The sequence below is a fragment of the Salvelinus sp. IW2-2015 genome, linkage group LG32, assembly GCF_002910315.2.
Source record: "Salvelinus sp. IW2-2015 linkage group LG32, ASM291031v2, whole genome shotgun sequence".
Lineage (NCBI taxonomy): Eukaryota > Metazoa > Chordata > Actinopteri > Salmoniformes > Salmonidae > Salvelinus > Salvelinus sp. IW2-2015.
This window is the reverse complement of record NC_036871.1, coordinates 1,726,992-1,753,975: the sequence shown is the minus strand read 5'-3', so window position 1 is coordinate 1,753,975 and position 26,984 is coordinate 1,726,992. Positions and strand designations below refer to the sequence as shown.

The following is a 26,984-nucleotide window of genomic DNA, read 5'->3' as shown; positions in this document are numbered from 1 at the left end:
AATGTGGGCTTACATCATAATCACATAAGCTTGATCATATAGCCTATTTTTAAATGTTCTGATATATTTCCACCATTACTAAGACATACGACCAACATTACTAATCCCGGACACAACTAATTGTTTTGTGTGTCGGAATATCAGAGGTAAGGCAAGCCTGTGAAACCAGAACTTCTTCAGCTCTCTTTATTCTCTGGTTTGCCATTGAAATATTAGAATCTGAACATAGGATCATAGAGCTTCAGAATTACCAAGTAACATGATACTAAGGCAATCAGGGGAATGCCACGAGAGTGACAGAAACATGCTAACGCCATTTGTCGTTTAACCATTGATAAATCACCTGAAATAAACATGCCAGTACTGTTGTGGACTGAATGTACAACTCTGTGTCCTCTTGCATGAATACTGGTTGGCAGCGTTCCACAGCCATATCCAATCAAATCAAAGGTTTATTTATGCACGTGGCGCCGGAATACAAACAGGTCCTTACAGTCAAATGCTTCTTACAGCTCTAACCATAGGTTGCAAAAAATGTATTTAATCAAATCAGTTTCATTTATATTAGCCCTTCGTACATCAGCTAATATCTCGAAGTTGTGTACAGAACCCCACCTAAAATCCCAAACAGCAAGCAATGCAGGTGTAGAGCACGCGGCTAGGAAAACTCCCTAGAAAGGCAAAACCTAGAAGAAACCTAGAGATGAACCAGGCTTGAGGGAGTTGGCCAGTCCTCTTCTGGCTGTGCGGGTGGAAGATTTAACAAACATGGCCAAGATGTTCAATATTGTTCTAAATGACCAGCGTGGTCAGATAATAATAGGAGTAAATTCAGTTGGCTTTTCAAGCCAGATCATTAAGAGTATCTCTACCGCTCCGCGGTCTCTAGAGAGTTGAAGAAACAGCAAAAAGGTTCTGGGACAGGTAGCACGTCGGTGAGACAGGTCAGGGTCCATAGCCGCAGGCAGAAACAGTTGAAACTGGAACAGCAGCAAGGCCAGGTGGACTGGGACAGCAGGAGGTCATCATGCCGGTCAGTCCTGACGCATGGGTCCTAGGCTCAGGTCCTCCAAGAAGAGAACAGAAAGGGAGAAGGAGAGAATTAGAGGAGCATACCTTAAATTCACACAAGGAACCGGATAAGACAGGAGGACACTACTCCATAGATATAACCAAACTGACCTAGCCCCGCCCGAGACATAAACTACATGGCAGCATAAAACTGGAGGCTGAAGACAGAGAGGGTCAGGAGACAGGTAGCGTGAACCAAGGTAGCGTAAGAAATAAACAACAAATAAAAAGAACAGTTGGCCCAATTGAGGTAGTATGTACATTACTGTATTGTTAAACTGACTGCATATATGATAAACAGGAGAGTAGCCAGCAGCGTAAAAAGGGGTGGTGGGGGGGGGGGGGGGGGCACACCAATGCAAACTAGTCCAGGTAGCCATTTGATTAACCTGTTCAAGGAGTCTTATGGCTTGTGGGTAAAAACGTTGAGAAGCCTTTTTGTCCTAGACTTGGCACTCCAGTACCGCTTGCATGCGGAGTAGAGAGAGACAGTCTCATGATGGGTGGCTGGGGGTATTTGACAATTTTTCAGGCCTTCCTTCGAACACCACCTGGTGTAGAGGTCCTGGATGGGCAGGTAGCTTAGCCCAGGGGATGTACTGGGCCGTACGCACTACCTCTGTAGTAACCTTGCGGTTGAGGGCCGAGCAATTGCCGTACCAGGCAGTGATGCAACCGGTAGATGCTCTCAGATGTTGCAGCTGTAGACCTTTTGAGGATCTCAGGACCATGCCAAATCTTTTTCGTTTCCTGAGGGGGATAAGCTTTGTCGTGCCCTCTTCACGACTGTCTTGGGTTTGGACCATTCTAGTTTGTTGTTGATGTGGACACCAAGGAACTTGAAGCTCGCCAACCTGCTCCACTACAGCCCCGTGGATGAGAATGGGGCGTGCTCGTCCTCCTTTTCCTGTAGTCCACAATCATCCCTTAGTCTTGTTACGTTGAGGATAGGTTGTATTCTGGCACCACCGGCCAGTCTCTGACCTCCTCCCTATGGGCTGTCTCGTCGTTGTCGGTGATCAGGGCTACCACTGTTGTGTCGGCTGCAAACTTAATGATGGTGTTGGAGTCGTGCCTGGCCATGCAGTCGTGGTTGAACAGGGAGTACAGGAGGGATTGAGCACGCACCCCTGGGGAGCTCCGTGTTGAGGGATCAGCGTGGCAATGTGTTGCTACCTACCCCTCACCACTGGGGGTGGCCCTGTCAGGAAATCCAGGGATCCAGTTGCAGAGGGAGGAGTTTAGTCCCAGGATCCTTAGACTTAGTGATGGTGTTGAACGCTGAGCTGTAGTCAATGAACACATTCTCACATAAGTGTTCCTTTTGTCCAGGTGGGAAAAGGCAGTGGAGGTGCAATAGAGATTGCATCATCTGTTTCTGATGCAACTTGGAGTGGGTCTAGGTTTCTGGATAATGGTGTTGATATGAGCCATTACACACCTTTCAAAGCACTTCATGGCTACGGACGTGAGTGCTAACATCTGTAGTCATTTAGGCAGGTTGCCTTGTGTTTCTGGGCACAGGGACTATGGTGGTCTGCTTGAAACATGTTGTATTACAGACTCAATCTGTGTTTGGCCTCAATGCTATTTCAACTCAGTTAATGTAGTGCACTGAGGAAAATGCTCATCAATTATGATGTTTTAAATTCATGAGTACATTTTTATTTCACTTCCTGAAATAACTTTATAGGCCAGCACATGATTCGCTCACACTTACCCACTTATTATCCTGTGTTCAAAGGTACAGCATTTCCAACTAGCAGGGACAGCACTGTTATGTAATATTGACTCATGACTCACAGCAAGACCATCATCCCAGAAACCTTAGACCCACTCCAATTCGCAGAGGAAGGCCCCAAAAAATTCAAAGACTCCTGCCACCATAGTCATAGATTGTTCTCTCTGCTATCGCATGGCAAGCGGTACCGGTGCGCAAAAACATAGGTCCAAAAGGCTCCTTTACAGATTACCCCCAAGCCATAAGACTGCTGAACAGTTAATCAAATGGCTACCTGGGACTATTTGTATTGACCCCCCGCTACTCCCTGTTTATTGTCTGTGCATAGTCACTTTACCCCTACCTACATGTACATATTACCGTAATTACCTTGACTTACCTGTACCCCTTCACATTGACTCGGTACCGGTACCCCTGTATATAGCCTCGTTATAGTTTTTATTTTATTTTGTAAATATTTTCTTAACTCTTATTTTTCTTAACTGCATTGTTGGTTAAGGGCTTTTAAGTAAGCATTTCARGGTAACTTTTTGTGTTCGTTGCATGTGACAAATAAAATGTGATTTGATTTAGCGTCCGTCTGTCCACGAGATTAATTTAAAAGATACTTGTGTCTCAAGATGAAGTCCATGTTTTTGATACTGACTTTAGKTATTTCATATTTTCCATGTTGTAGTGCACCGGGATGTAAAAGATGCACAGGTGTACTGTTGGAAGGATCTGCATCTGCCGATTCTGAGTATAAGTCAGAGTCACCGGTTGCTTATACTCTATTATAGGAGAGGTCTCTGGGGTCAAGATTTCTAAAGAGATGTAGCCTGGGGTGGTTTAGCCGCTGCCGCCAGAACACATACTGTTTCGGCGTGGGTTGGGATACGGCCCACAGCCTTCATTMTTAATACATATGTTTAGCTACACGGATCCGCGAGATCAGGATGGTAGTKSGAGACWTAGTCACTGTATGATATCTCTAGAAATGTAGAAGAAAAAAATGTAGAGTGGTGTCGTCCAACATTTTTTTATTTGATTGAATAGAGACGGTGAGAGAGAGAGACAGGAAAGTTGGAAGAGAGTTTGTGTCCAGAAGGGAGTGGGCAGGTGGTCTAGCGGTCTGTGCCGCAGCCTACGGTGTCGACATATGTTTGAATCCGGCACACTGCCCTTTGACACATCCTCTCTCTATCTTTCCCCACTGTCATCCTCTCTCTCTGTTCAATAAAGTCAGAAAATACCTACAAATATTTATGAAAGCTCCCAAGATCAGGATGGTAGTATGAGGCTGACACCATGGCTACACTGGCCATTGTGTGCATGTTGATTTTGTCAATCCCGACCAGACGAGATCCTGACATGCAGGTTAAAATACCAAAACCAACTGTGAACCAACTATATTAATTTGGGGACAGGTCAAAACACACATAAAACATTCGTGGACATTTAAAGCTAGATAGCTGTTGCTAGCAGTTTGTCCTGGGAGATGAACATTGAGTTGTTATTTTACCTGATCATGTATTGTCCCCCTAGCTGTTTTCTTGTAGAATTTTGACTTGGCTCATAAAAAAAGTGTGTATTTCTTTACTCAGATGATTAATCCACAGATAAAAAGGAAACCTAGTTAATTTTTAGTTTGTAGTTTCAAATTAGTATCTCGTTTGTCTTTCAAGCAACCACGTGTGGCTGTATCTTTGTGAAAACCAGTAAGGAGATGGGATTTTTTAAAACCTTTATTTCAACAGGGATGTCATATTGAGACAAAAGTCTCTTTTGCAAATGAGCCCGGCACAACACAAAAACATAAAAATACACAATATACACATTAAGATACAAAACTCTAATTCAAAGGATGACTGAAATAGGCCTGGATCAGACTTCTTGCAAGTGGTTTGAAAATAATCTCTCAGATGGGACTCTGAGTGCGTGATTTCTGATGGTGTCAAGTCTAGTTTCCTGGATATTACAAAAGGTGTACCACAGGGGTCAGTYCTGGGACCTGTTCTCTTTACWAATTATATACATAATATTGGTCTATCTGTTGAAACGTGTAATATTCATSTGTACGCAGATGACACTGTTATGTCTGCAATTGCCCCAAATGTTGACCAGGCTATGTGACTTTGTTGCCTTGGTTGGTTTAAAAGTTGTACTTAATGCGGGCAAGACTAAATATACGTTGTTCTCTAATTCTCGCAAATATGTTTCAGATGAATGACGTATTTACATTTACATTTAAGTCATTTAGCAGACGCTCTTATCCAGAGCGACTTACAAATTGGAAAGTTCATACATATTCATCCTGGTCCCCCCGTGGGGAATGAACCCACAACCCTGGCGTTGCAAGCGCCATGCTCTACCAACTGAGCCACAATGGGAGAACCATCATTGGATGGTTCTCCCATTGATTGGGTTCCCACCTATACATTTCTGGACATCTACATTGACAAAGATTTAATGTTTAAAGAACATGGATGAGCTAGTTAAAAAGCAAAGATTTAAAGTGGGCTTCTTTTTTAGAAAAGGATCTTGCCTCTCCCTAAGTAGCAGGAAGCAGATTGTAGAGTCAACTTTCCTGACAGTTCTTGTGACACCATTTACAAGTGACACCATTTACAAGATTGCAGCAGCCACTACTATTAAACATTTTGATGCCYTCTACCATAGTGCCCTTCGTTTTATCACTTCATCCTGTATCAAAAGGTTGGCTGGTCCTCATTGAAGTCCCGTAGATCACTTCATTATTCCCTTTTTGTTTACAAAGCTCTAATACACAAGCTTCCAACTTTCCTAACTGCATTGTTAACGTATAAAAGAATGAGCTACCGAACCCACTCGCAGGATTGGTTAACTCTTGAGGTCCCTCTGGTCTCGACAAATTTGGGTAAATCCTCCTTTAGTTTTAGTGCCACCCATTGTTGGAATAACCTACAAAATTCCTTGCATCTTGATTTCCTGGTGCCACTAGGGCGGTTTAGGACTCTGGTGTTGAAGGAATTCATTGAGGATTGCAGTTGTTTTGATTGATTGTAGTGGTTTATTTGTTAAAATTGTGATATTGAGGTTGTACCTTGTGGTTATTTTTATTCTTTTTCTTATCTGTAATGTAAAAAAAAAAAAAAAGAATCCTGTTTCTGAGAAAATGTTTGTYTCCGGGGCACCATTGGGAATGAGACCTTGGTCTCAATTGGGCTAAGCTGAATAAATAAAAGTTCATAAAAAATAATAAATAACAGTGACTACTTCATGCTGATATTTAGTAGTTACAGACTTTTTTTTGCTGGCTGTTGTTTATGATTGGACTGAATGGGACAGGAAAGGAACTAGGCAACGGAATTGGTGCACTATGATAAAAGTAGTATTTCACTATTGGTAACTGGCCCCCCTTATATCAATTATATTTATATGGTATTGCGATACGTGCGAGGCCCATGCTAACATGTAATGAAAGGAGGTGGATMTTCTAACTTTAACACTTTTATCACATCAACATTTGTCTCTCTCTTTCCTCTATCTCTCTCTTCTGGCTGTTGTAGCTCTGTAAGCAGCTGTATGAAGTGATGACCAAGCTGGGAGAGCAACACTCTGACAAAATGTTCACCATACAGGGAGCGCCCAGGTGAGCAGTTTCTATACGTCAGCTTTAATGTTGCAGATAGAGTATGCGTTCTATCAATGTAATTGTCTGCATCATTTCCAATCCCACAACAACAAAAAATTATTGAAAAAATATATATATTTTCCTTCTTTATTATTTTCCCCTAACCCTACCACCCCTCCCCTAATTGGAGTAAACTAATGGACAACAACACTTAGGTTTCTACTTCCAGCTTATACATACTAGAGCCAAGGGCTGTTGTAGTGCATGTGGGAGATCAAATTATATCAAAAAGAGCGGAGCTAAAGAAACAGGATTTTATTGAGCTGTTTAACACCCTAAAAGGCTCTGAAAAGCAGKCGATTATCTCTGGTCCCATGACGTCGCAGGGTCARGGCTGTGAAAGGTTCAACAGGCTCTTAGCACTTCATATCTGGCTTAAAGACTAGTGCCACTCTGTTGGCATAACTTATATTGACAATTTGAACTCTTTATGGAAACAAAAGATGCTCTACAGCAGGTATTCCCAAACTGGAGAACAGGGTACGCGCAATGCCGTCGGGGTACGCCAAATAAAAATGTGATTCACATTAAAAAATATATATTTATGCTACCGTTCAAAGGTTTGGGGTCACTTAGAAATGTKCTTGTTTTTGACATTTTTGAAATGATCAGAACTACAATGTAGACATTGTTAATGTTGTAAATGACTATTGTAGCTGGAAACGGCTGATTGTTAATGGAATATCTACATAGGCGTACAGAGGCCCATTATCAGCAACCATCACTCCTGTGTTCCAACGGCACGTTGTGTTAGCTAATCCAAGTTTATCATTTTAAAAGGCTAATTGATCATTAGAAAACCCTTTTTCAATTATGTTAGCACAGCTGAAAACTGTTGTCCTGATTAAAGAAMCAATAAAACTGGCCTTCTTTAGACTAGTTGAGTATCTGGAGCATCAGCGTTTGTGGGTTCGATTACAGGCTCAAAATGGCCAGAAACAAAGACCTTTCTTATGAAACAAAGACCTTACTTATGAAACTCGTCAGTCTATTCTTGTTCTGAGAAATGAAGGCTATTCCATGCGAGAAATTGCCAAGAAACTGAAGATCTCATACAACGCTGTGCACTGCTCCCTTCACAGAACAGCGCAAACTGGCTCTAACCAGAATAGAAAGAGGAGCGGGTGGCCCGGTGCACAACTGAGCAAGAGGACAAGTACATTAGAGTGTCTAGTTTGAGAAACAGACGCCTCACAAGTCCTAAACTAGCAGCTTCATTAAATAGTACCCGCAAAACGCCAGTCTCAACGTCAACAGTGAAGAGACGACTCCAGGATGCTAGCCTTCTAGGTGGAGTTCCTCTGTCCATTCTCTGTGTTCTTTTGCCCATCTTAATCTTTTCTTTTAACTAGGCAAGTCAGTATTTACAATGACGGCCTACACCGGCCAAACCCGGACGACTCTGGGCCAATTGTGTGCCGCCCTATGGGACTCCCACTCATGTCCGGTTGTGATAGAGCCTGAATTCGAACCAGGGTGTCTGTAGTGACACCTCTAGCACTGAAAGACAATGCCTTAGACTGCTGCACCAATTTAATACATTTTAGTATAAGGCTGTAACATAACAAAGTGTGTAAAAAGTCAAAGGGTCTGAATACTTTCCAAATGCACTGTAGATGAGCTGGTTAAGAAGCTAAGATTTAAAGTTGTATTTTTCTACAGAAACAGATGGTGCCTTTCTCTAAGCAGTAGGAAGCAGAAAAGGTTGTCTGGACTAAAGACCCATAGATCTCTACATTACTAACTACGCCCTACTTCATAAACTTCCATCTAACTTTGCTGTTGAAGTATAGACACCTGAGTTGTCTAATCCATTTACAGGATTGGTTCCTTGAGGTTCCTAGGGTCTGTACCGAGCTAGGTAAATCCGCTTTTAGTTTTATTGCACCGTATTGCTGGAACAAAATTCTAAATACATTTCATCTTMATGTCCTGGTGCCATTCTGGCTATTTTAAAGTATTGATTGGGAACTTATTTGTGGATGAAMGTTTTCTGGGTGATTTGTGATGTTTTATTTGTGCTTACYAAGTTTTATTTGTGGTTTTGTATTTTAATGTGTAGATATATTTATTTTGTGTATAATGTGTATTTTTATATTGTATTATACAGGGCACATTTGGAAAAGAGACCGATGTCTCAATAATAATGTCTTCCCTGTCAAAATATAGGTAAAAAAAAAATATATATATATAAGGAAATCAGTCAATTGATATAAATTAATTAGGCCCTAATCTATGGATTTCACACGACTGGGAGTACAGATATCCATCTGTTTGTCACAGATACGTTAAAAAACACTTAAGGGTGTGGATCAGAATATCTGGTGTGACCACCATTTGCCTCATGCAGCGCGACACATCTCCTTCCCATAGATTTGATCAGGCTGTTGATTGTGGCCTGTGGAATGTTATCCCACTCCTTTTCAATGGCTGTGCGAAGTTGCTAGATATTGGCGGGAACTGGAACACGCTGTCGTACACGTCAATCCAGAGCATCCCAAACATTCTCTGGATCAGATGTGCCCTTGAGCAAGGCACTTAACCCTAATTTGCTCCCGGAGTGCCGTACTACTATGGCTGACCTTGTAAAACAACACATTTCAATGCACCTATCCGGTGTATGTGACAATATAAACATCTTTATTTGCTWTTCTGTCCAGGTCTCTCTTAAAAAATAGATGTTTAATCTCAATGAGASTAACCTGGTAAAATCAAAGTAAAATATTTKTTTATTTTAAACCTCTTTGACAAACCTATTAGCATTAGCTCATTTGTTAACATTGATCTTGTGTTGATTCCCAGGGGTCACAATTAGAAGGTCCACACCCAATTCCWGTAGTCCTTGGATAATGTATTCTATTTAACCTCATTCCAGTATGTTGATTGATTTAAAATACAAATTGCAACCCAACATCCAAAGGATTATGTGCACAGGGAATGCTTCTCACAWGTGCAACATTTAAATGTATTTTAATTTAAACTTTTCAAATGAACCAAATAGCTGCTTTCTATGTGTCTGTCTGGGGACAGCGAGTTCGAGTATAATTACATAAATAGCATATCATATCCCAGTTTAATCCCAGCATTTGCACCCTCACCATTGTGCACTTTTCACGTTTCATTTAAATGACAATAATAGCTTTCCCCCCCTCACACCACAAATGTAGACAAGCCATATTCCTTGAGTTAGCCTTTCTCCTGTTGTGTGTGTGTTAATGAGTAAAAAAATACATATCTTAATTTTTTGATCCTCTTTACCTCAGTGATTCAGGACCTTTGCGACTCTCTCGGGCCCCCTCGCCACCGGACAGCGACAGTGACGAGAGCCCAGTGGACACTCCTAACCACATGCTCGCGCCTGCCTCTCCCGGCCCGCCCCGGCCCAAATCTCCTTCAGGCCAGGTATACCTTATCCCAATACACTCCTATTAACAGCCACAGGAATCTCCTACTTCAGTCCTGGATGCAGGTATTTGTTCCACCCTAGCACTAGCACACCTGGTTCAGCTAATCAAAGCCTTTATGATTGGCTGATTAGTTGAATCGTGTGTTTAGATCAACAAAGTCCACCCCTGTTGGTAACATGCTCTAACCAAACGCATGTAGCGCCAGACCAAAGTATTTCAGTATACTGTGTGACGCTCTAGTRTACTCAGTTGTACACTATCCATGTCCAGTTACACCACCGCGAGTGTTCCTTTGACGTATGCTAACCAAACACCTGTTCAGTAGTTTATATTAATCTCCAGCTAATTCTGGTTCAASAAGAGATAGTAAAATGTTAAGTCAAACTAATCAATGATAGCCTGTTTATTTGAGAATCAGATTTTTTTTTTATCCCACTGTAGTTGTAGAGGCAGTTTGAGATCACATTGACTTGTTACGACTCTATTTCCCAGATTTTTGTTTCCCAAATGCCAGACTTAAATGCACTTGTTGTCTTGGATGCCAACAATATTGTTGTTCTTGGATGCCAACATGGAGAACAGTGCCTTCGGAAAGTGTTCAGACGCCTTGTCTTTTTCAAAAAAAAATCCCATTACAGCACTATTCTAAAAAAAAAAACATTTTAAGAATCCTGAGCAATCAGACAGAAATGTCTTCCTATTTGTTAAGTATTAATTGCTAACTATTAATATCAAACAAACCAGGTAAATACGTAATTTTTCTGTCACAAATCGCTGCCAAAGGTGCTTCAACAAAGTACTGAGTAAAGGAATACTTATGTAAATGTGATTTCCTGGTTTCCTGGGTTTTTTATTTTATAAATTATTTCAAATTTATTTTCTAAAAACCTGTTTTCGCTTTGTCATTATGGGGTATTGTGTGTAGATTGATGAGGATTTTTTTCAAAAATCTGTTTTAGAATAAGGCTGTAACGTAACAAAATGTGGGAAAAGTCAAGGGGTCTAAGCACTTTCCGAAGGCACTGTATAGACTGCAGAACTCTCTGTGCATCGACGGTTCTACGATACATACACCACCACCAGACTAACATTTATTTTGTACAACAATTATTTTGCAGTTGTACCAACATTTTTTGGGGCTTTTGATGTATAGTTTCTGTTTCCCACACCTGWCTACTTTTGAATATTAATTTAAACAAATTTTAACTCTACAAGGACCAATCCAATCAAACATTGCCTGTATTTCCCGAATCAAATTTGAACACAGCACAGTTTTTTTGGTAATGATTGTTAGTTGTCTTCTCATGTTCACCTGTCCTTGGCTTTGTCTCTTTCCCTGCACATTGCATGTGATGTGCCATGGTAAGTTAGCATGTCACATTTAGTTTGTAGATCCCTGACTAGTATGAGTAGTAGACATATTTAGCATTAGCGTGTTCACCTATCCGTGTTTCCTAAGGCATTCAGAGGTACTACTACACTACAGTATCTACTTCATGGTTATCTAACCATTGTTCATATTCTGATTAAAACAAACCAGAATGTATACAGTTTACTTACTACAGTCAATTATAGTTCATATATTCACATAAGATAAAATGGATATGTTCTGTGAGCCCATTTTATTTGTAATGCCATGGAAATTCCCTGAGCAACAGATAATGTGGGAAGCTTTCCTGTACTGCTATTGCCTTGGCAACCAAATTCTCCATTAACCTCTTTAAGTACTCATGCAAGTCATACATATATATCTGTAAAACATCGTCCAATGAGCAAGTTGTATAAGGTTCAGTGGTTATAAACAAATCTTGTCACTCTCCTATGATTGTCTACATCGACATGGTATAGTCACATGTTGAATACATGTACAGCACAGTCAATTATGATGTGAGATACAGGTGAATCAGTGAATTGCAGTATGTCTGACATGGAGTGGCATTAGCAACCCCAAGAATGTATCCACCACGGAACTAAATAGAACACTTTTAGAACACTTCATAGGATATCTATGGTACCCAACACCAAAACTCTAATGCTTCTGGCACCCTTCTCCACCTCCCCAGTTCAAAAAGGGACCGCCAGTGCCCCCGCCACCCAAGACCCCGACCAAGGAGCTGCACCAGGAGCAGATAATTGACCTGTTTGGGGGCCAGTTCTTACCCGCGGCTACGCCCTCGCAGGTCAGTCACATCCTGGGTCCTATTTGACCATTTTAACAAGGGATTCTTATGCCCTCCTTCCCTTGGACATACATTGACATGATTGTATTCGTGAAAGCTATGTAGTGGAACTATCTGTCTAGATGACCCTAGAGAGAGCGTTTTCATCACAATCCAGGGCCCGGTTTCCTGATAGCGATAGAACTTAGTCTTACGAGTGTTTTAACGATGCATCTTTCCTGCAACGGCCAAAGATGTAACATGCGTTTCCCACAACACCACACGGTTCGCTAGGTGCGTTATTGACGTATTGACGCTGCTCTCGGATCAGCTTTCTCCATTCAAATCTTACCTTTAATATTTGAATTATTCCACAATACTGATGACGGATCAGCTCCTAGAGAGGAATTATCACCTATTGGCTGCAAATATTTAGACGGCTTATTCTAATGCTTACCCTATAATAATGCACTCAATCAAGATTTGGCACATCATTGCGCACATGTTAGGCTACACAACATGAAATATATTCAGGCAAAAATTATAGACAGTAGCCAAATAGCAAAATAAAACTCAATTGAATGAAAATTGTATTGATTATTTCAATATCATTTACATATATAGGCCTATGTAGCCTCTACTGGAGGTAGACTATGTATCTTTTAATGCAGTCATCACGTTTTTTAATAAATGTATATTATTATTATTCTATATTTATTCAGGGAAAACCCATTGAGAACAGGGTCATTCCCAAGGGTTTACTGATCACAACAATACAACAACCAATACAATGTAAAACCAAACAGCAATCAATACAAAATACAACATTTATGGAAACAGTTAGTTTCCAGTTAGTTTCTACTACGTCCTCAATTTAACACCTTAAACTACCCAAGAACCAGAACATCTAATTGTAATGAGTTCTGCATATTGCTCCAGCAGTGAGGTGCATTAAAACTGAACGTGGAATTTATCTAATTCAGTGGAGACCTGAGGAACCTCAAGAGTTAACCAAACCTGTGAACCGATTTGGTAACTCGTGTTTTTATACTTCAACAACGAAGTTAGGTAGTCGGGAAGTTTGTGTATTAGAGCTTTGTAAACAAAAAGGGAATAATGAAGTGATCTACGGGACTTTAACGAGGACCTCTACTGAAAATAGGAGGATCAGCTTTCTATAGGCTAGGCCTACTATATTTATTTCTAAACTTTCCTAATATTAAGCACATTGCTTATATTTACAACAGGAGTATAGCGTACCTGGCTGGCATAAAAATAAACCACGGGAAAAGCGTCCTCCATTCGCTATTTAAATGCATAGATGACATGAATCATAGTCATTTCGCCTAGCCCATAGGCCTATATGTTTTAATAAGGTTTGTATCACAACTAAAGTGGCCAAATAACTTCTTAAAATTAAGCACATTAATCCGTTTGGGGTGTAAAGTCTAACTGGGATACATAAGCAGTGCGTGAGTTTCAAGTTTGGGGGAAATAATTTCACCATTAAAAATGCACCGTTATAATWAAAGCATTACATGCATAATCACATTTGTGGTCACTTTTGATAATGGTGTTTTCCTGCTAATGGAACATTCGTGCTTATAGCSTACTGCAGTGTGCYCATTMCTGCKCTTATAATGTGAAGAAATAGCCTAATAGTTAATCAACATTGGTTWAAAAAGTTTTTTGATGCTAGTGGTTGTATTAATTTGAAATCTATCGCATCCCACAACTGTCCCAGACTATGTTTGGAATTTTTACTTCTCGCACAGAATAGAATAGGTTGACCTTTGTACTATGTGGATAGTAGATTGACATAGGCTAGTGCTTTTGCTGTTCGTTAGGCCTACTCATCTTGCTGGCTGACGAAAAGTAAATGTGGACAGTTCTTCCAATATCTTCAATATGCACCTCGGAATTGGTCAGCCTACAAGGCACTGATGCAATGTGTGGACGCCAGGAGATGCTAAATGTATTTATGTTCATTAAGAGACTGACAGTTATRTGCTTGACAGTCACTGGCTGATGACATTTCGTGACCTTCACAGCCRTAATTGGAACACCGACTGCAATTCAGGCCTAATTGCCCAACGTCAGTGCCCGGCCTCACGAATGCGCTTGTGGCTGAATGGAAGTGAGTCCCCGCAGTAATGTTCCAACATCTAGTGGAAAGCCTTCCCAGAAGAGCGGAGGCTGTTATAGCAGCAAAAAGGGGACCAACTCCATATTGARGGCCATGATTTTGGAATTAGATGTTCGACGCGCAGGTGTCCACATACTTTTATGTGTTGTATGTTTAGCGGTGCTCTTCTGTGTATAAAGTGACGCGGTAGYGGGAAAAACGCATCTAACGACACACTTAGCTATTCTAAGAGTGGTCTGAGGCAGCCGGTAAATAACTAACATGTTCAAGTGCAACTTTAGTAACTATGGTTTTGGGAAACAGCTCAACGATTTAACGATGCTCCTACGAATGTTCTACTGATGGACTTAGCCTTAAGATGTTTTTGGGAAACGGGCCCTGAACTGTTCAGTAGACTCCACAACAGACCACTTCAATAGCCACAAGTCACAGTTGTCTTCTTTTGTGTGTCTACTTGGCTTTGTGCATGCAACTATCTGGCTTTTTCAAAGTATTCAAACTGGGCACTAAACTACTCTCCACAACTACCTGAGACGCAGAGGTCTCCACTAGCACGCCCTGTATTATTCCATCTATTACAGTACTGTTTGCTTCTGGTCCCGGTGGGCCACAGTGTTTGCAGGMTTTCCACCAGTGAGAGTGGGATATATTAAACATGTATTGTTATAGAGTYGAGGGGTCAAGGGTTTATGAAGAGAGTGCCGTCAAGATTACAAATCCCTTATAAACTACAAACCTGGGGCCATATGAAAMCGTCTCAAAGTAGGAGTGCTGTTCTAGGATCAGTTTTGCCTTTCAGATCAAAATGAATGAGATTACAACGACAGGGAGGATGAACCTGATCCTAGWTCAGCACTCCTATTCTGAGATGTATGATAGATACTGCTCCCGATCTCAAATGTTCAGCCTTTCAGGACGGTTGTGTTAGAGAGCTGTTAACTCAACCAACGCTTGAATTCTTTTATTTGCAGCCAAATGAAAGACCCGGAGAATCTCTCCTGGATCTGGACTTTGATCCATTCAAGCCTGACGGCAACACCACTATCGGACAGGCTGCACCACCCATAACACAGGTCCATTTATCTCCATTTTCATCTATTATACCATAATGCTATGTTATCCGTCTTAAATGTATCTTGTATTCAGCTTCAAATGTTTCTGTACACTAGATAGTGTATATCTCTGATCTCTCTAGTAATATACGTGCACACCAATAGAGCACATAAGTGCTCTTCATTCATAGTGAATAATCACGTGTTTTGTTCKACAGCAACTACCCTGGGATTTGTGGACAGTAAGTACAGTAATGTCGTCCTTGATTGATTGGTTGCTTGATGGGATTTATAACCTTGATGTATGAGATAGTCATTAGTTAGTTACAATACGCTATAATAATATATTATAGCTAGATATGGTAGAGAAAAATACAAGACTACAATCCATTTTACATGTCCCCGTTTAGCACTGATCCTTATTAAAGTGGTTCAATCAAGTGMAAAATTAAGAAAAACCCTCAGTCTCAACACGTAGGAATCCTGACCTCTACTAGCTTTGATTGGCATGGTGATCTGCATGCTCTGTAGACTAAATAAAAACAAAGTAGCCATTTTGTGGCTTTTGTTATGCCAAATGTTTTTTCTCCCATGCAACAGTATTTAAGACTACCAAATAGCAAGTTAAGTTCCAAGCAATTAACTTGCCCCTGTCTTATTCTTATGCTGCTCCATGTATATTTTTATTACAGTTTGTATGTGTAACGATGAATGACAGTTATATTTAACTTTGTTCTTATTGATAAAAAAGTAGTATACTACTTTTACTGTAGTATACTGATGAATCTGACATTAAATACAAATATTTTTCCCCCCAGGGAAATGCTGAACCTGCGCAGCCTGTACGTAATACATCCACACCTGACTTCCAAATCCCCAATCAAAATCACTTTCGGAAAATATTTACGTGCCTTGATTTAAAAATGTTAATATCTGTGACCTCTGGTCGTACCTGTCATCAAGCCAGTTGTTTGATACCTGTATGTTTTTCACTCTTTTCGTCACAAACCAGAACTGTTCACTAGACTCCACCACAGACCACTCCATTAGCCACAATCCACAGTCACAATTGTCTTCTTTTGTGTCTATGCCTTGTCTTCTTTCTTTACCTCTGTCAATGATTTCACTTTCTCCCTCTGTCCTCTTGTGATAAACACTCTCTGTGCTCTCTTTACCTTACCTTCACGCACCGGCTTGGTCCTTCCAGACGGATTCTGGGTCTATGAGTACTGTGGGTGTGGAGGAGGATGGGGGAGGCGGTGGCGAGGCCCCGAACACTGCCGACTTTAACCCTGGGTTCCCCGCATTCCCTGAGCAGGCGGGAGACCCCAACTTCGCCACAGACTGGGCCGCTGACTTCGGCTCGGCCCCGGCAAAAGGAGACTCTGTCCCGTCTGCCACCGAGGCGGCAGCCGGCGAGGTTCCAGCGACCACAGGGCAGGACGAGGCCCAAGGCTGGCCTGCAGCGGACGGCTGGGGCGGGGAGGCAGGGGAGGCAGCAGCAGCAGAGCAGCCGCAGGGGGCCGAAACGGCCGCAGCTGGAGACGAGGTTAGCGGCTGGGATCCCAACCCCCAACTTACCCCCAACTGTGATCCTTGTGCAGTGGGGGGCGACCAGCAGGCCCAGCAGGAGCCGGGGCAGGGGCCAACAGAGGCAAGGTCATGGGGATGGGAAGCGGGAGAGGCAGGGGAGGCAGGGAAAGGGGAGGCAGGGTCAGGAGAGGGATGGGAGGCAGGGTGGGGAGCAGGTCAGGCAGATTCAGAGGGAGACYAGGCAGGTTGGAGAGATCGTCGCAAATCCACACCGGGCCTGCGCATCACCAACGAGCATGGCCAGGTGATTGAGGACACCCCTGAAGGCAGCGAGCATGGCCTGTACCTGTTTCAGCCAGGCGGCAGAGAAGGTTTCGGCTCAGAATATGAGACGACGGAGGAGTGGGGGGACTCAGTGGGGCAGAACGGAGGATGGGCCAGCACTGACGATGAACTGGACTCCGCCGCAGACCAGGGTCTCACAGACCGTAGCACAGCCCAGAGAGGCTTCACAGACTGGGCTTCAAGTGATCGGGCCACCCCCTTACAGGAGGAGAAGGCTCTGGAAAGCGATACAGGGTTCGCAGCGGACTGGGCCCAACCAATAGAACAGGCACCAATGCAGTCTGCCGAAACAGGAACAGCATTTGCGGATCCAACCAGTGTCCCAGAACAGGGCTCAACCGGTGAACAGGTGATCCATTTTGGGACCGATCCTTTTGTGGAGATCCCTGGGGAAGGTGGTTTTGAGTCTGACCTCTTTGCAGAGACACCTGGGGGATTTGCCTCAGATCCTTTTGCGGCGACTCAGATGGAAGGTGGGGGAGGGGATTTTGCGTCTGATCCTTTTGCGGAAACTCATCTGGGAGGGGGATTCGAGTCTGTTCCCTTTGCCGTAACTCAAGGGGGAGGTGGGGAAGTTAGATTTGCGACAGATCCATTCGCAGAGACGACCGGGGAAGGTGGGGCAGGGTGGGCGGCAGACCCTTTCGCTAACAATGGTTCAGTCCAGTGGGCAGGTTTCCCCGCTCCCTCCGCAGAGACAGGGGGCACCACCACTGACAGCGGGTCCTGGCAGGAAGTCAGCGACAGCAGTGGCTTCTTCTCCTCAGGGGGTGACGGCAGCCAGGCAGAGGACCTCTTCGCCTCCTTTCCCGGGCCAAGAAGCGAAGCAGTAGCTAAGGAAGGAGTCGTCTCCCGAGCTCACAAAGAGCCTGAAAACTCGGACCTGTCCGAAGACGAGGTCGCGAACAGGAGATACGGAAAGTTGTACCAAGAGATAGATACAGAGAAGGAAGAGGTACCTGACTTCCTCCCCCCTCTACGTAGAGAATAGCGTAGAGTAGTCTAGAGCAAACAGAATCCCCTCTTCCTTATTTTCCCTCCCACAGATGTACAAATAATAAAATAAAAAGTGCTGTCCCGCAACCCTACCTGGATCCTGCAGCGCCACAGAATCCCAGCCCTCTTCTCCTCTCTCTCCTCTGCTTGCTTGTCTGCTTGTCGGTTCCACTTTGTCAATTTTACAAAAAACATTCCATCACTTGCCGCATAATTAAAACACATTTCAAAGCAGTCATGCCAAAAGCCTCCAATACTAATTGTGTGTCTGTGATTTGATTTAGGTGACCAACAATGCATTTAACGGATTTCCCCAGGTAATTAGTCGCGACCAAATTTCTATTTTAATGATCACAAGATGATATTGAGAAAAGGATTCATCACTGCCTTGTTAGTTAGAGCAGATGCTTTGTCATTAGAAAAACAAAAATATAATATGGTAGAGGACAGGAAAGATCAAGTTGGATCAGTTGCAACAGAACATTAGGAGGAGATTAAGATAATCTCCATTTGTGTCAGGTATTTTTTTGTATTTCATCCTGTGAATGGAATTACTTAAAACTGACCATAAATATTATACACTATACATACACAAAAGTATGTGGACACCCCTTCAATTAGTGGATTTGGCTATTTCAGTCACACCCGTTGCTGACAGCTGTTTAAAATCGAGGACACAGRCATGCAATCTCCATAGACAAACATTTGCAGTAGAATGGCCTTACAGAAGAGCTCAGTGACTTTCAACGTGGCATGCCACCTTTCCAAAAGTCAGTTCGTAAAATATCTGCCTTACTAGAGCTGCCCCGGTCAACTGTAAGTGCTGTTATTGTGAAGTGGAAACGTCTAGGAGCAACAACAGCTCAGCCGCGAAGTGGTTGGTCACACAAGCTCACGAAGCACGTAGCGCGTCAAAATCATCTGTCTTCGGTTGCATCACTCATTACCGAGTTCCAAACTGTCTCTGGAAGCAACTTCAGCACAAGAACTGTTCGACGGGAGCTTCATGAAATGGGTTACCATGGCCGACCAGCCCCACACAAGCCTAAGATCACCATGTGTGTTGCCAAGCGTTGGCTGGAGTGGTGTAAAGCTTGCRAACATTGGACGTGTTCTCTGGAGTGATTAATCKCGCTTCACCATCTGGCAGTCTGACGGACGAATCTGGGTTTGGCGGAAGCCAGGAGAACGCTACCTGCCCCAATGCARAGTGCCAACTGRAAAGTTTGTTGGAGGAGGAATAATGGTCTGAGGCTAGTTCCAGTGTATGGAAATCTTAACTCCACAGCATACAATGACAGTCTAGACGATTCTGTGCTTCCAACTTTGTGGCAACAGTTTGAGGAAGGCCCTTTCCTGTTTCAGCATGACAATGTCCCTGTGCACAAAATAGAGYTCCATACAGAAATGGTTTGTCAAGATCAGTGTTGAAGAACTTGACTGGCCTGCACAGAGCCCTGACCTCAACCCCATCGAACACCTTTGGGATGAATTGGAACGCCAACAGCAAGCCACGCCTAATCGCCCAACATCAGTGCCCGACGTCACTAATGTTCTTGTGGCTGAATGGAAGCAAGTCCCCGCAGCAATGTTCCAACATCTAGTGGATAGCCTTCCCAGAAGAGTGGAGGKTGTTATAGCAGCAAAGGGTGGACCAACTCCATATTAATGCCCATGATTTAGGAACAAGATGTTTGACGAGAAGGTGTCCACGTACTTTTGGTTATGTAGTTTACTTACTTGCAGATTAGTTTAGGTATAAGGTATAGGTATAAAGTAGGTATAAAGTGAAGTTAGGTGATTGTAGGCCGCAAAAGRGTATCCTGATGCTGCTCATTGTTGGGATTAGTTACGCACGCGTTGTATACAAAGTAACTTCAATAAGCTTTTTAATAATATTCCCCAATTTGAAAAAGTAACACGTTTTTGTAACGTTTTTYTAACGCTTTTGTAACGCATTACCCCCAACACTGGTTGCAATTGACCTGTAACATTGAACTTCCAGTTATATAAAAAGCAGTTCCTGTTGTGCATAAAGAAGCCAAAGACTGTCTTAGTAGTAGAATAGTAGGAAGTTTACATGGTGTAGCATTTAGGGATATTACAATAAACTAGAACTAAACTACAGTTTTGTTAACTAACCAAGTTGGGTAAACTTATGCTAACAGCAATAATGTAGTTGGGCAAATTTGATAACAATGCTAATATAGTATAAGTGCTGCATAAACTATGCTTACATGAGTTTACCCTCCACTTTATCCCGGTTACAAACACTTTGTCAATCCCTCACTAATACTTTCCCCAAAATTATCCCATCATAACTTTCCTTTGAAAATAACATTTTATATGCTCTGATATTTTATTAACTGCTGGTTTGCTGCCAGTGTAGTTGTAACTTTCTCTCTCTCTTTCTCTTTCCACCAACTTATCTTAAAGATGGAAGCAACAGCCCCAACATTTGTTGTGGATTTTGATAAACTGGTAAGTCAAGTGTCAATATGACAGACGTTTTTGCTCTTCCATTACTATGTTTTATGTCCTTATATTTACTTTATTTTATATATATATAAACTCAGCAAAAAAAGAAATGTCCCCTCACTGTTAACTGCGTTTATTTTCAGCAAATTTAACATGTGTAAATATTTGTATGAACATAACAAGATTCAACAACAGATGTAAACTGAACAAGTTCCACAGACATGTGTCTAACAGAAATGGAATAATGTGTCCCTGAACAAAGGGGAGTAACAGTCAGTATCTGGTGTGGCCACCAGCTGCATTAAGTGCTGCAGTGCATCTCCTCCTCATGGACTGCGCCAAATTTGCCTGTTCTTGCAGTTTGATGTTACCCCACTCTTCCACCAAGGCACCTGCTATTTCCCGGACATTTCTGGGGGGAATGGCCCTAGCCCTCATCCTCCGATCCAACAGGTCCCAGACGTGCTCAATGGGATTGAGATCCGGGCTCTTCGCTGGCTATGGCAGAACACTGACATTCCTGTCTTCCAGGAAATCACGCACAGAARGAGCAGTATGGCTGGTGGCATTATCATACTGGAGGGTCATGTCAGGATGAGCCTGCAGGAAGGGTACCACATGAGGGAGAAGGATGTCTTCCCTGTAACGCACAGCGTTGAGATTGCCTGCAATGACAACAAGCTCAGTCCGATGATGCTGTGACACACCGCCCCAGACCATGACAGACCCTCCACCTTCCAAATCGATCCCGTTCCAGAGTACAGGCCTCGGTGTAACGCTCATTCCATCGACGATAAACGCAAATCCGAACATCACACCTGGCGAGACAAAACCGCGACTCGTCACTGAAGAGCACTTTTTGCCAGTCCTGTCTGGTCCTGTGACGGTGGGTTTGTGCCCATAGGCGATGATGTTTCCGGTGATGTCTGGTCCTCACCTGCCTTACAACAGGCCTACAAGCCCTCAGTCTAGCCTCTCTCAGCCTATTGCGGACAGTCTGAGTACTGATGGAGGGATTGTGCGTTCCTGGTGTAACTCGGGCAGTTGTTGTTGCCATCCTGTACCTGTCGCGCAGGTGTGATATTCAGATGTACCGATCCTGTGCAGGTGTTGTTACACGTGGTCTGCCACTGCGAGGACGATCAGCTGTCCGTCCTGTCTCCCTGTAGCGCTGTCTTAGGCGTCTCCCAGTACGGACATTGCAATWTATTGCCCTGGCCACATCTGCAGTCCTCATTCCTTCTTGCAGCAGGCCTAAGGAACATTCACGTAGATGGGCAGGAACCCTGGGCATCTTTCTTTTGGTGTTTTTCAGAGCCAGTGYAAAGGCCTCTTTAGTGTCCTAAGTTTTCATAACTGTGACCTTAATTGCCTACRGTCTGTKAGCTGTTAGTGTCTTAARGGCAGGTGCATGTTCATTAACTGTTTATGGCTCATTGAGSAAGCATGGGAAKGGTGTTTACAATGAAGATCTGTGAAGTTATTTGGATTTTTACGAATTATCTTTGAAAGACACTGTCCTGAAAAGGGCCGTTTCTTTTTTTGCTGAGTTTATATACACTACTGTTGAAAAGTTTGGGGTCACTTAGACATTTCCTTGTTTTTGAAAGAAGAGCACATTTTTTGTCCTTTTAAAATATCAAATTGATCAGAAATACAGTGTAGACATTGTTACTGTTGTAAATGACTATTGTAGCTGGAAATGGCTGGAAATGGAATATCTACATAGGCGTACAGAGGCCCATCAGCAACCATCACTCCTGTGTTCCAATGGCACGTTGTGTTAGCTAATCCAAGTTTATAATTTTAAAAGGCTAACTGATAATTAGAAAAACCTTTTGCAATTATGTTAGCATAGCTGAAAACTGTCGTTCTGATTAAAGAAGCAATTCAACTGGCCTTCTTTAGACTAGTTGAGTATCTGGAATGTCAGCATTTCTGTTCGATTACAGGTTCAAAATGGCCAGAAACAAAGGACACTAACAGAGTTCTGAAACTCATCAGTTTATTCTTGTTCTGAGAAATGAAAGCTATTCCATGCGAGAAATTACCAAGATACTAAGGCACTGCATCGGCGTCACTGCAGACTCTGGTTCAATTCCAGGCTGTATCACAACCGGCCGTAATTGGGAGTCCCATAGGGCGTCGCACAATTGGCCCAGTGTCGTTAGGGTTTGGCCYGGGTAAATAAGAATTTGTTCTTTACTTACTTGCCTAGTTAAATAAAGTTGAAATTTAAAAAGAGCGCATTTTTCACTGGCTGTCCACTGGTTTCAAAAACAATGATTGATAGGCAGCTTAAACATCTTGAATTCAACCATTATTGGGTTCAAATACCCAGTTAGATTTGTGAACAGCCATCCACAACAACCACAATCTGTAAGGTGCAAATAGCTAAATGAGAGAGCAGCAGTGTGATTCACATCAATGCGCTATGTAGATATCAATAATAAGTGATATCCGTATCGCCGTAGGCTACACCACTGCTGTCATCTTTACCTCCAAGCGTTTATTCAAGTTGGATAATCTTTGGATGCCGACAGCAGTCGCACTTTTGGAAGACACACAGTATATATATAATACTGTTGATGAGTCAATTAGGGCTTCACTTCAGATATTTATTTAKATTTTTTGGTGACCCCATTCCGTTAWAGTGTTGTGTTTGTGTACTGTRATCAAATCAAAKTMTATTTGCCACATGCGCCGAATAAAACAAGTGTAGACTTTACAGTGAAATGCTTACTCACAAGCCCTTAAACAACAGTGCAGTTCAAGAAAAAGAAAATATTTACCAAGTAGGCTAAAATAAAAAGTGATAATAAAAGTAACACAATAACGAYGCTTCTCGGGGCACRGGTACCGAGTCAGTGTGCAGGGGTACAGGCTAATTGAGGTAATTTGTACATGTAGGTGGGGGCGAAGTGACTATGCATAGGTAACAAACAAACAGCGAGTAGCAGCTGTGTACAAGAGGGGGGGGTTCATGTAAATTGCCCAGTGGCGATTTTTATGAATTGTTCAGCAGTCTAATGGCTTGGGGGGAGAAGCTGTTGAGGAGCCTTTTGGTCCTAGACTTGGCGTTCCGGTACCGATTGCCGTGCGGTAGCAGAGAGAACAGTCTATAACTTGAGTGACTGGAGTCTGAAKATTTTATGGGCTTTCCTCTGACACAGCCTAATATATAGGTCCTGGATGGCAGGAAGCTTGGCCCCAGTGATGTACTGGGCCGTTCGCACTACCATCTGTAGCTCCTTACGGTCAGATGCCGAGCAGTTACCATACCAGGTGGTGATGCAACCGGTCAGGATGCACTCYATGGTGCAGCTGTAGAACCTTTTGAGGATCTGAGGGCTCATGCCAAATCTTTTCAGTCTCCTGAGGGGAAAAGGTTTTGTCGTGCCCTTTTCATGACTCTCTTGGTATGTTTGGACCATGATAGTTTGTTGGTGATGTGGACACCAAGGAACTTGAAACTCTCGACCCGCTCCACTACAGCCCTGTTGATGTTAATGMMGGCCTGTTCGGCCCGCCTTTTCCTGTAGTCCACGATCAGCMCCTTTGTCTTGCTCACATTGAGAGAGAGGTGGTTGTCCTGGCACCACACTGCCAGTTCTTTYACCTCCTCCATATAGACCGTCTTATCGTTGTCGGTYATCAGGCCTACCACTGTTGTCGTCAGCAAACTTAATGATGGTGTTGGAGTCGTGTTTGGCCACGCAGTCGTGGGTGAACAGGGAATACAGGAGGGGACTAAGRACACACCCCTGAGGGGCCCCAGTGTTAAGGATCAGCGTGGCAGACGTGTTGTTGCCTACTCTTACCACCTGGGGGCATCCCGTCAGGAAGTCCAGGATCCAGTTGCAGAGGAAGGTGTTTAGTCCCAGAGTCCTTAGCTTAATGATAAGCTTCGTGTGCACTATGGTGTTGAACGCTGAGCTGTAGTCGATGAAGAGCATTCTCTCATAGATGTTCCTTTTGTCCAGGTGAGAAAGGGTGGTGTGGAGTGCGATTGAGATTGCGTCATCTGTGGATCTGTTGGGGTGGTATGCGAATTGGAGTGGGTCTAGGGTGTCCGGGAGGATGCTGTTAATGTGAGCCATGATCAGCCTTTCAAAGCACTTCATGTCTACCGACGTGAGTGCCACGGGGCGGTAATRATTTAGGCAGGTTACCTTCGCTTCCTTGGGCACAGGGACTATGGTGATCTGCTTGAAACGTGTAGGTATTAGACTCGGTTAGGGAGAGGTTAAAAATGTCAGTGAAGACACTTGACAGTTGGGCAGCGCGTGCTCGGAGTACACGTCCTGGTAATCCGTCTGGCCCAGCAGCTTTGTGAATGTTCACCTGTTTAAAGGTTTTGTTCACATCGGCTACCGTTAGTGTTATCACACAGTCATCCAGAGCAGCTCGTGTATGCTTCAGTGTTGCTTGCCTCGAAGCAAGCATAAAAGGCATTTTGCTCGTCTGGTAGGCTCGCGTCACTGGGCAGCTCACGTCTGGGTTTCCCTTTTGTAGTCCGTAATAGTTTTCAAGCCCTGCCACATCCGACTAGCGTCAGAGCTGGTGTAGTAGGATTCAATCTTAATCCTGTATTGACGCTTTGCTTGTTTGATGGTTCGTCTGAYGGCATAGCGGGATTTCTTATAAGCGTCCGGATTAGTCTCCTGCTCCTTGAAAGTGGCAGCTCTAGCCTTTAGCTCGATGCGGATGTTTCCTGTAATCCATGGCTTCTGGTTGGGATATGTACGTACTGTCACTGTGGGGARGACGTCATCGATGCACTTATAATGAAGCCGATGACTGAGGTGGTGTATTCCTCAATGCCATTGGATGAATCCCGGAARATATTCCAGTCTGTGCTTGCAAAACAGTCCTGTAGTGTATCATCCGTGTCATCTCACCACTTCTGTATTGTGCGAGTCACTGGTACTTCCTGCTCTAGTTTTTGCTTGTAAGCAGGAATCAGGAGGATAMAATTGTATTCAGATTTGCCAAATGGAGGGCGGGGGAGAGCTTTGTATGCACCTCTGTGTGTGGACTAAAGGTTGTCTAGGATTTTTTGCCCCTGGTTGCACATGTTACATGCTGGTAAAAATTTGGTAAAACTGATTTAAGTTTGCCTGCATTAAAGTCCCCGGCCACTAGGAGCGCCGCTTCTGGGTGAGCATTTTCTTCTTTGCTTATGGCCTTATAGAGTTGGTTGAGAGCGGTCCTAGTGCCAGCTTCGCMTTGTGGTGGTAAATAGACGGCTACGAATAATACAGATGAGAACTGTCTTTTTAGATAGTGTGTTCTACAACTTATCATAAGGTACTTTACCTCAGGCAAGCAATACCTCGAAYCTTCTTTAATATTAGACATTGCGCACCAGCTGTTATTGACAAAAAGACACACACACCCACCCCTCGTCTTACCAGAGGTAGCGTCTCTGTTCTGCCGYTGCATGGAAAATCCTGCCAGCTCTATATTGTCCGTTTCTTCATTCAGCCACGTCTCGGTGAAACATAAGATGTTACAGTTTTTAATGTCCCGTTGGTAGGATCATCTTAATAGTAGGTCATCAATTTTATTTTCTAACGATTGCACGTTAGCAAGGAGAATGGAAGGCATTGGGAGTTTACTCACTCGCCTCCGYCTTCTCAGAAGGATCCCTGATCTGCGRCCCCTTTTCCGGCGTCTTTTCTTCACGCAAAAGGCGTGGATCTGGGCCTGTTCCAGTGAAAGCAGGATATCCTTCTCGTCAGACTCATTAAAGGAAAAAGTTTCTTCCAGTCCGTGGTGAGTAATCGCTTTTCTGATGTCCAGAAGTACTTTTCGGTCATAAGAGACAATAGTAGCAACATTATGTACACAATAAGTAAAAAAAATAAGTTACACAAAAAGCAAAGAAAATAACAAAATTCCACAATTGGTTGGGAGAATGTAAAACGTCAGCCATGTTCTTCGGCGCCATCTTCGCAATCATTCAGTTGTATTTGTTAAGCTGCAATATGTTCGTTTTTGGTTGACCCCTCCAAATTCACATAGAAGTGAGAGTTATAGATCTGTCATTCTCATTGAAAGCAAGTCTATGAAGCGTTAGATCTGTTCTATGTGCGCTATTTCTATGTTTCACGTTCCTACGGTAATGTTTTGCCTCTTTTATTTTCGATTTTGTACACCAGCTTCAAACAGCTGAAAATAAAATATTTTGGGTTATGGAAAATATATCTCACAGCGGTTTAGACGGCACAATGATTTTCGACACAATGACTGAAATTTTGCAAGCAGGAAATGGCGGAGCGATTTCTGCATAGTGCATCTTTAAGTGCAGTTTTGGATGTGTTCACACCTATGTTGAATTTGTTATCCAAAACACTTTATTATGTTTTTTTTTTTTTTTGTATTGCTGCCAAAGTGCTCAA

The 26,984-nt window shown here is 43.1% G+C and overlaps 1 protein-coding gene across 5 annotated transcripts in view; it reads left to right on the top strand.

The window, feature by feature from the left end:
* The window catches only part of amph (amphiphysin), a 151,153-nt gene that overhangs the window by 103,250 nt on the left and 20,919 nt on the right, over positions 1-26,984 (top strand). For 3 of the 5 annotated variants that reach the window (XM_023977636.1, XM_023977633.1, XM_023977632.1), the window contains exons 9-17: positions 6,340-6,422; positions 9,728-9,866; positions 11,935-12,051; positions 15,148-15,249; positions 15,447-15,470; positions 16,047-16,070; positions 16,436-16,777; positions 18,387-18,419; positions 20,539-20,583. In XM_023977636.1, coding sequence (XP_023833404.1) covers positions 6,340-6,422; positions 9,728-9,866; positions 11,935-12,051; positions 15,148-15,249; positions 15,447-15,470; positions 16,047-16,070; positions 16,436-16,777; positions 18,387-18,419; positions 20,539-20,583 — 909 coding nt within the window. The remainder of the gene's footprint in view (positions 1-6,339; positions 6,423-9,727; positions 9,867-11,934; positions 12,052-15,147; positions 15,250-15,446; positions 15,471-16,046; positions 16,071-16,435; positions 16,778-18,386; positions 18,420-20,538; positions 20,584-26,984) is intronic. The other 2 variants (XM_023977634.1, XM_023977635.1) reach the window with 2 other exon arrangements.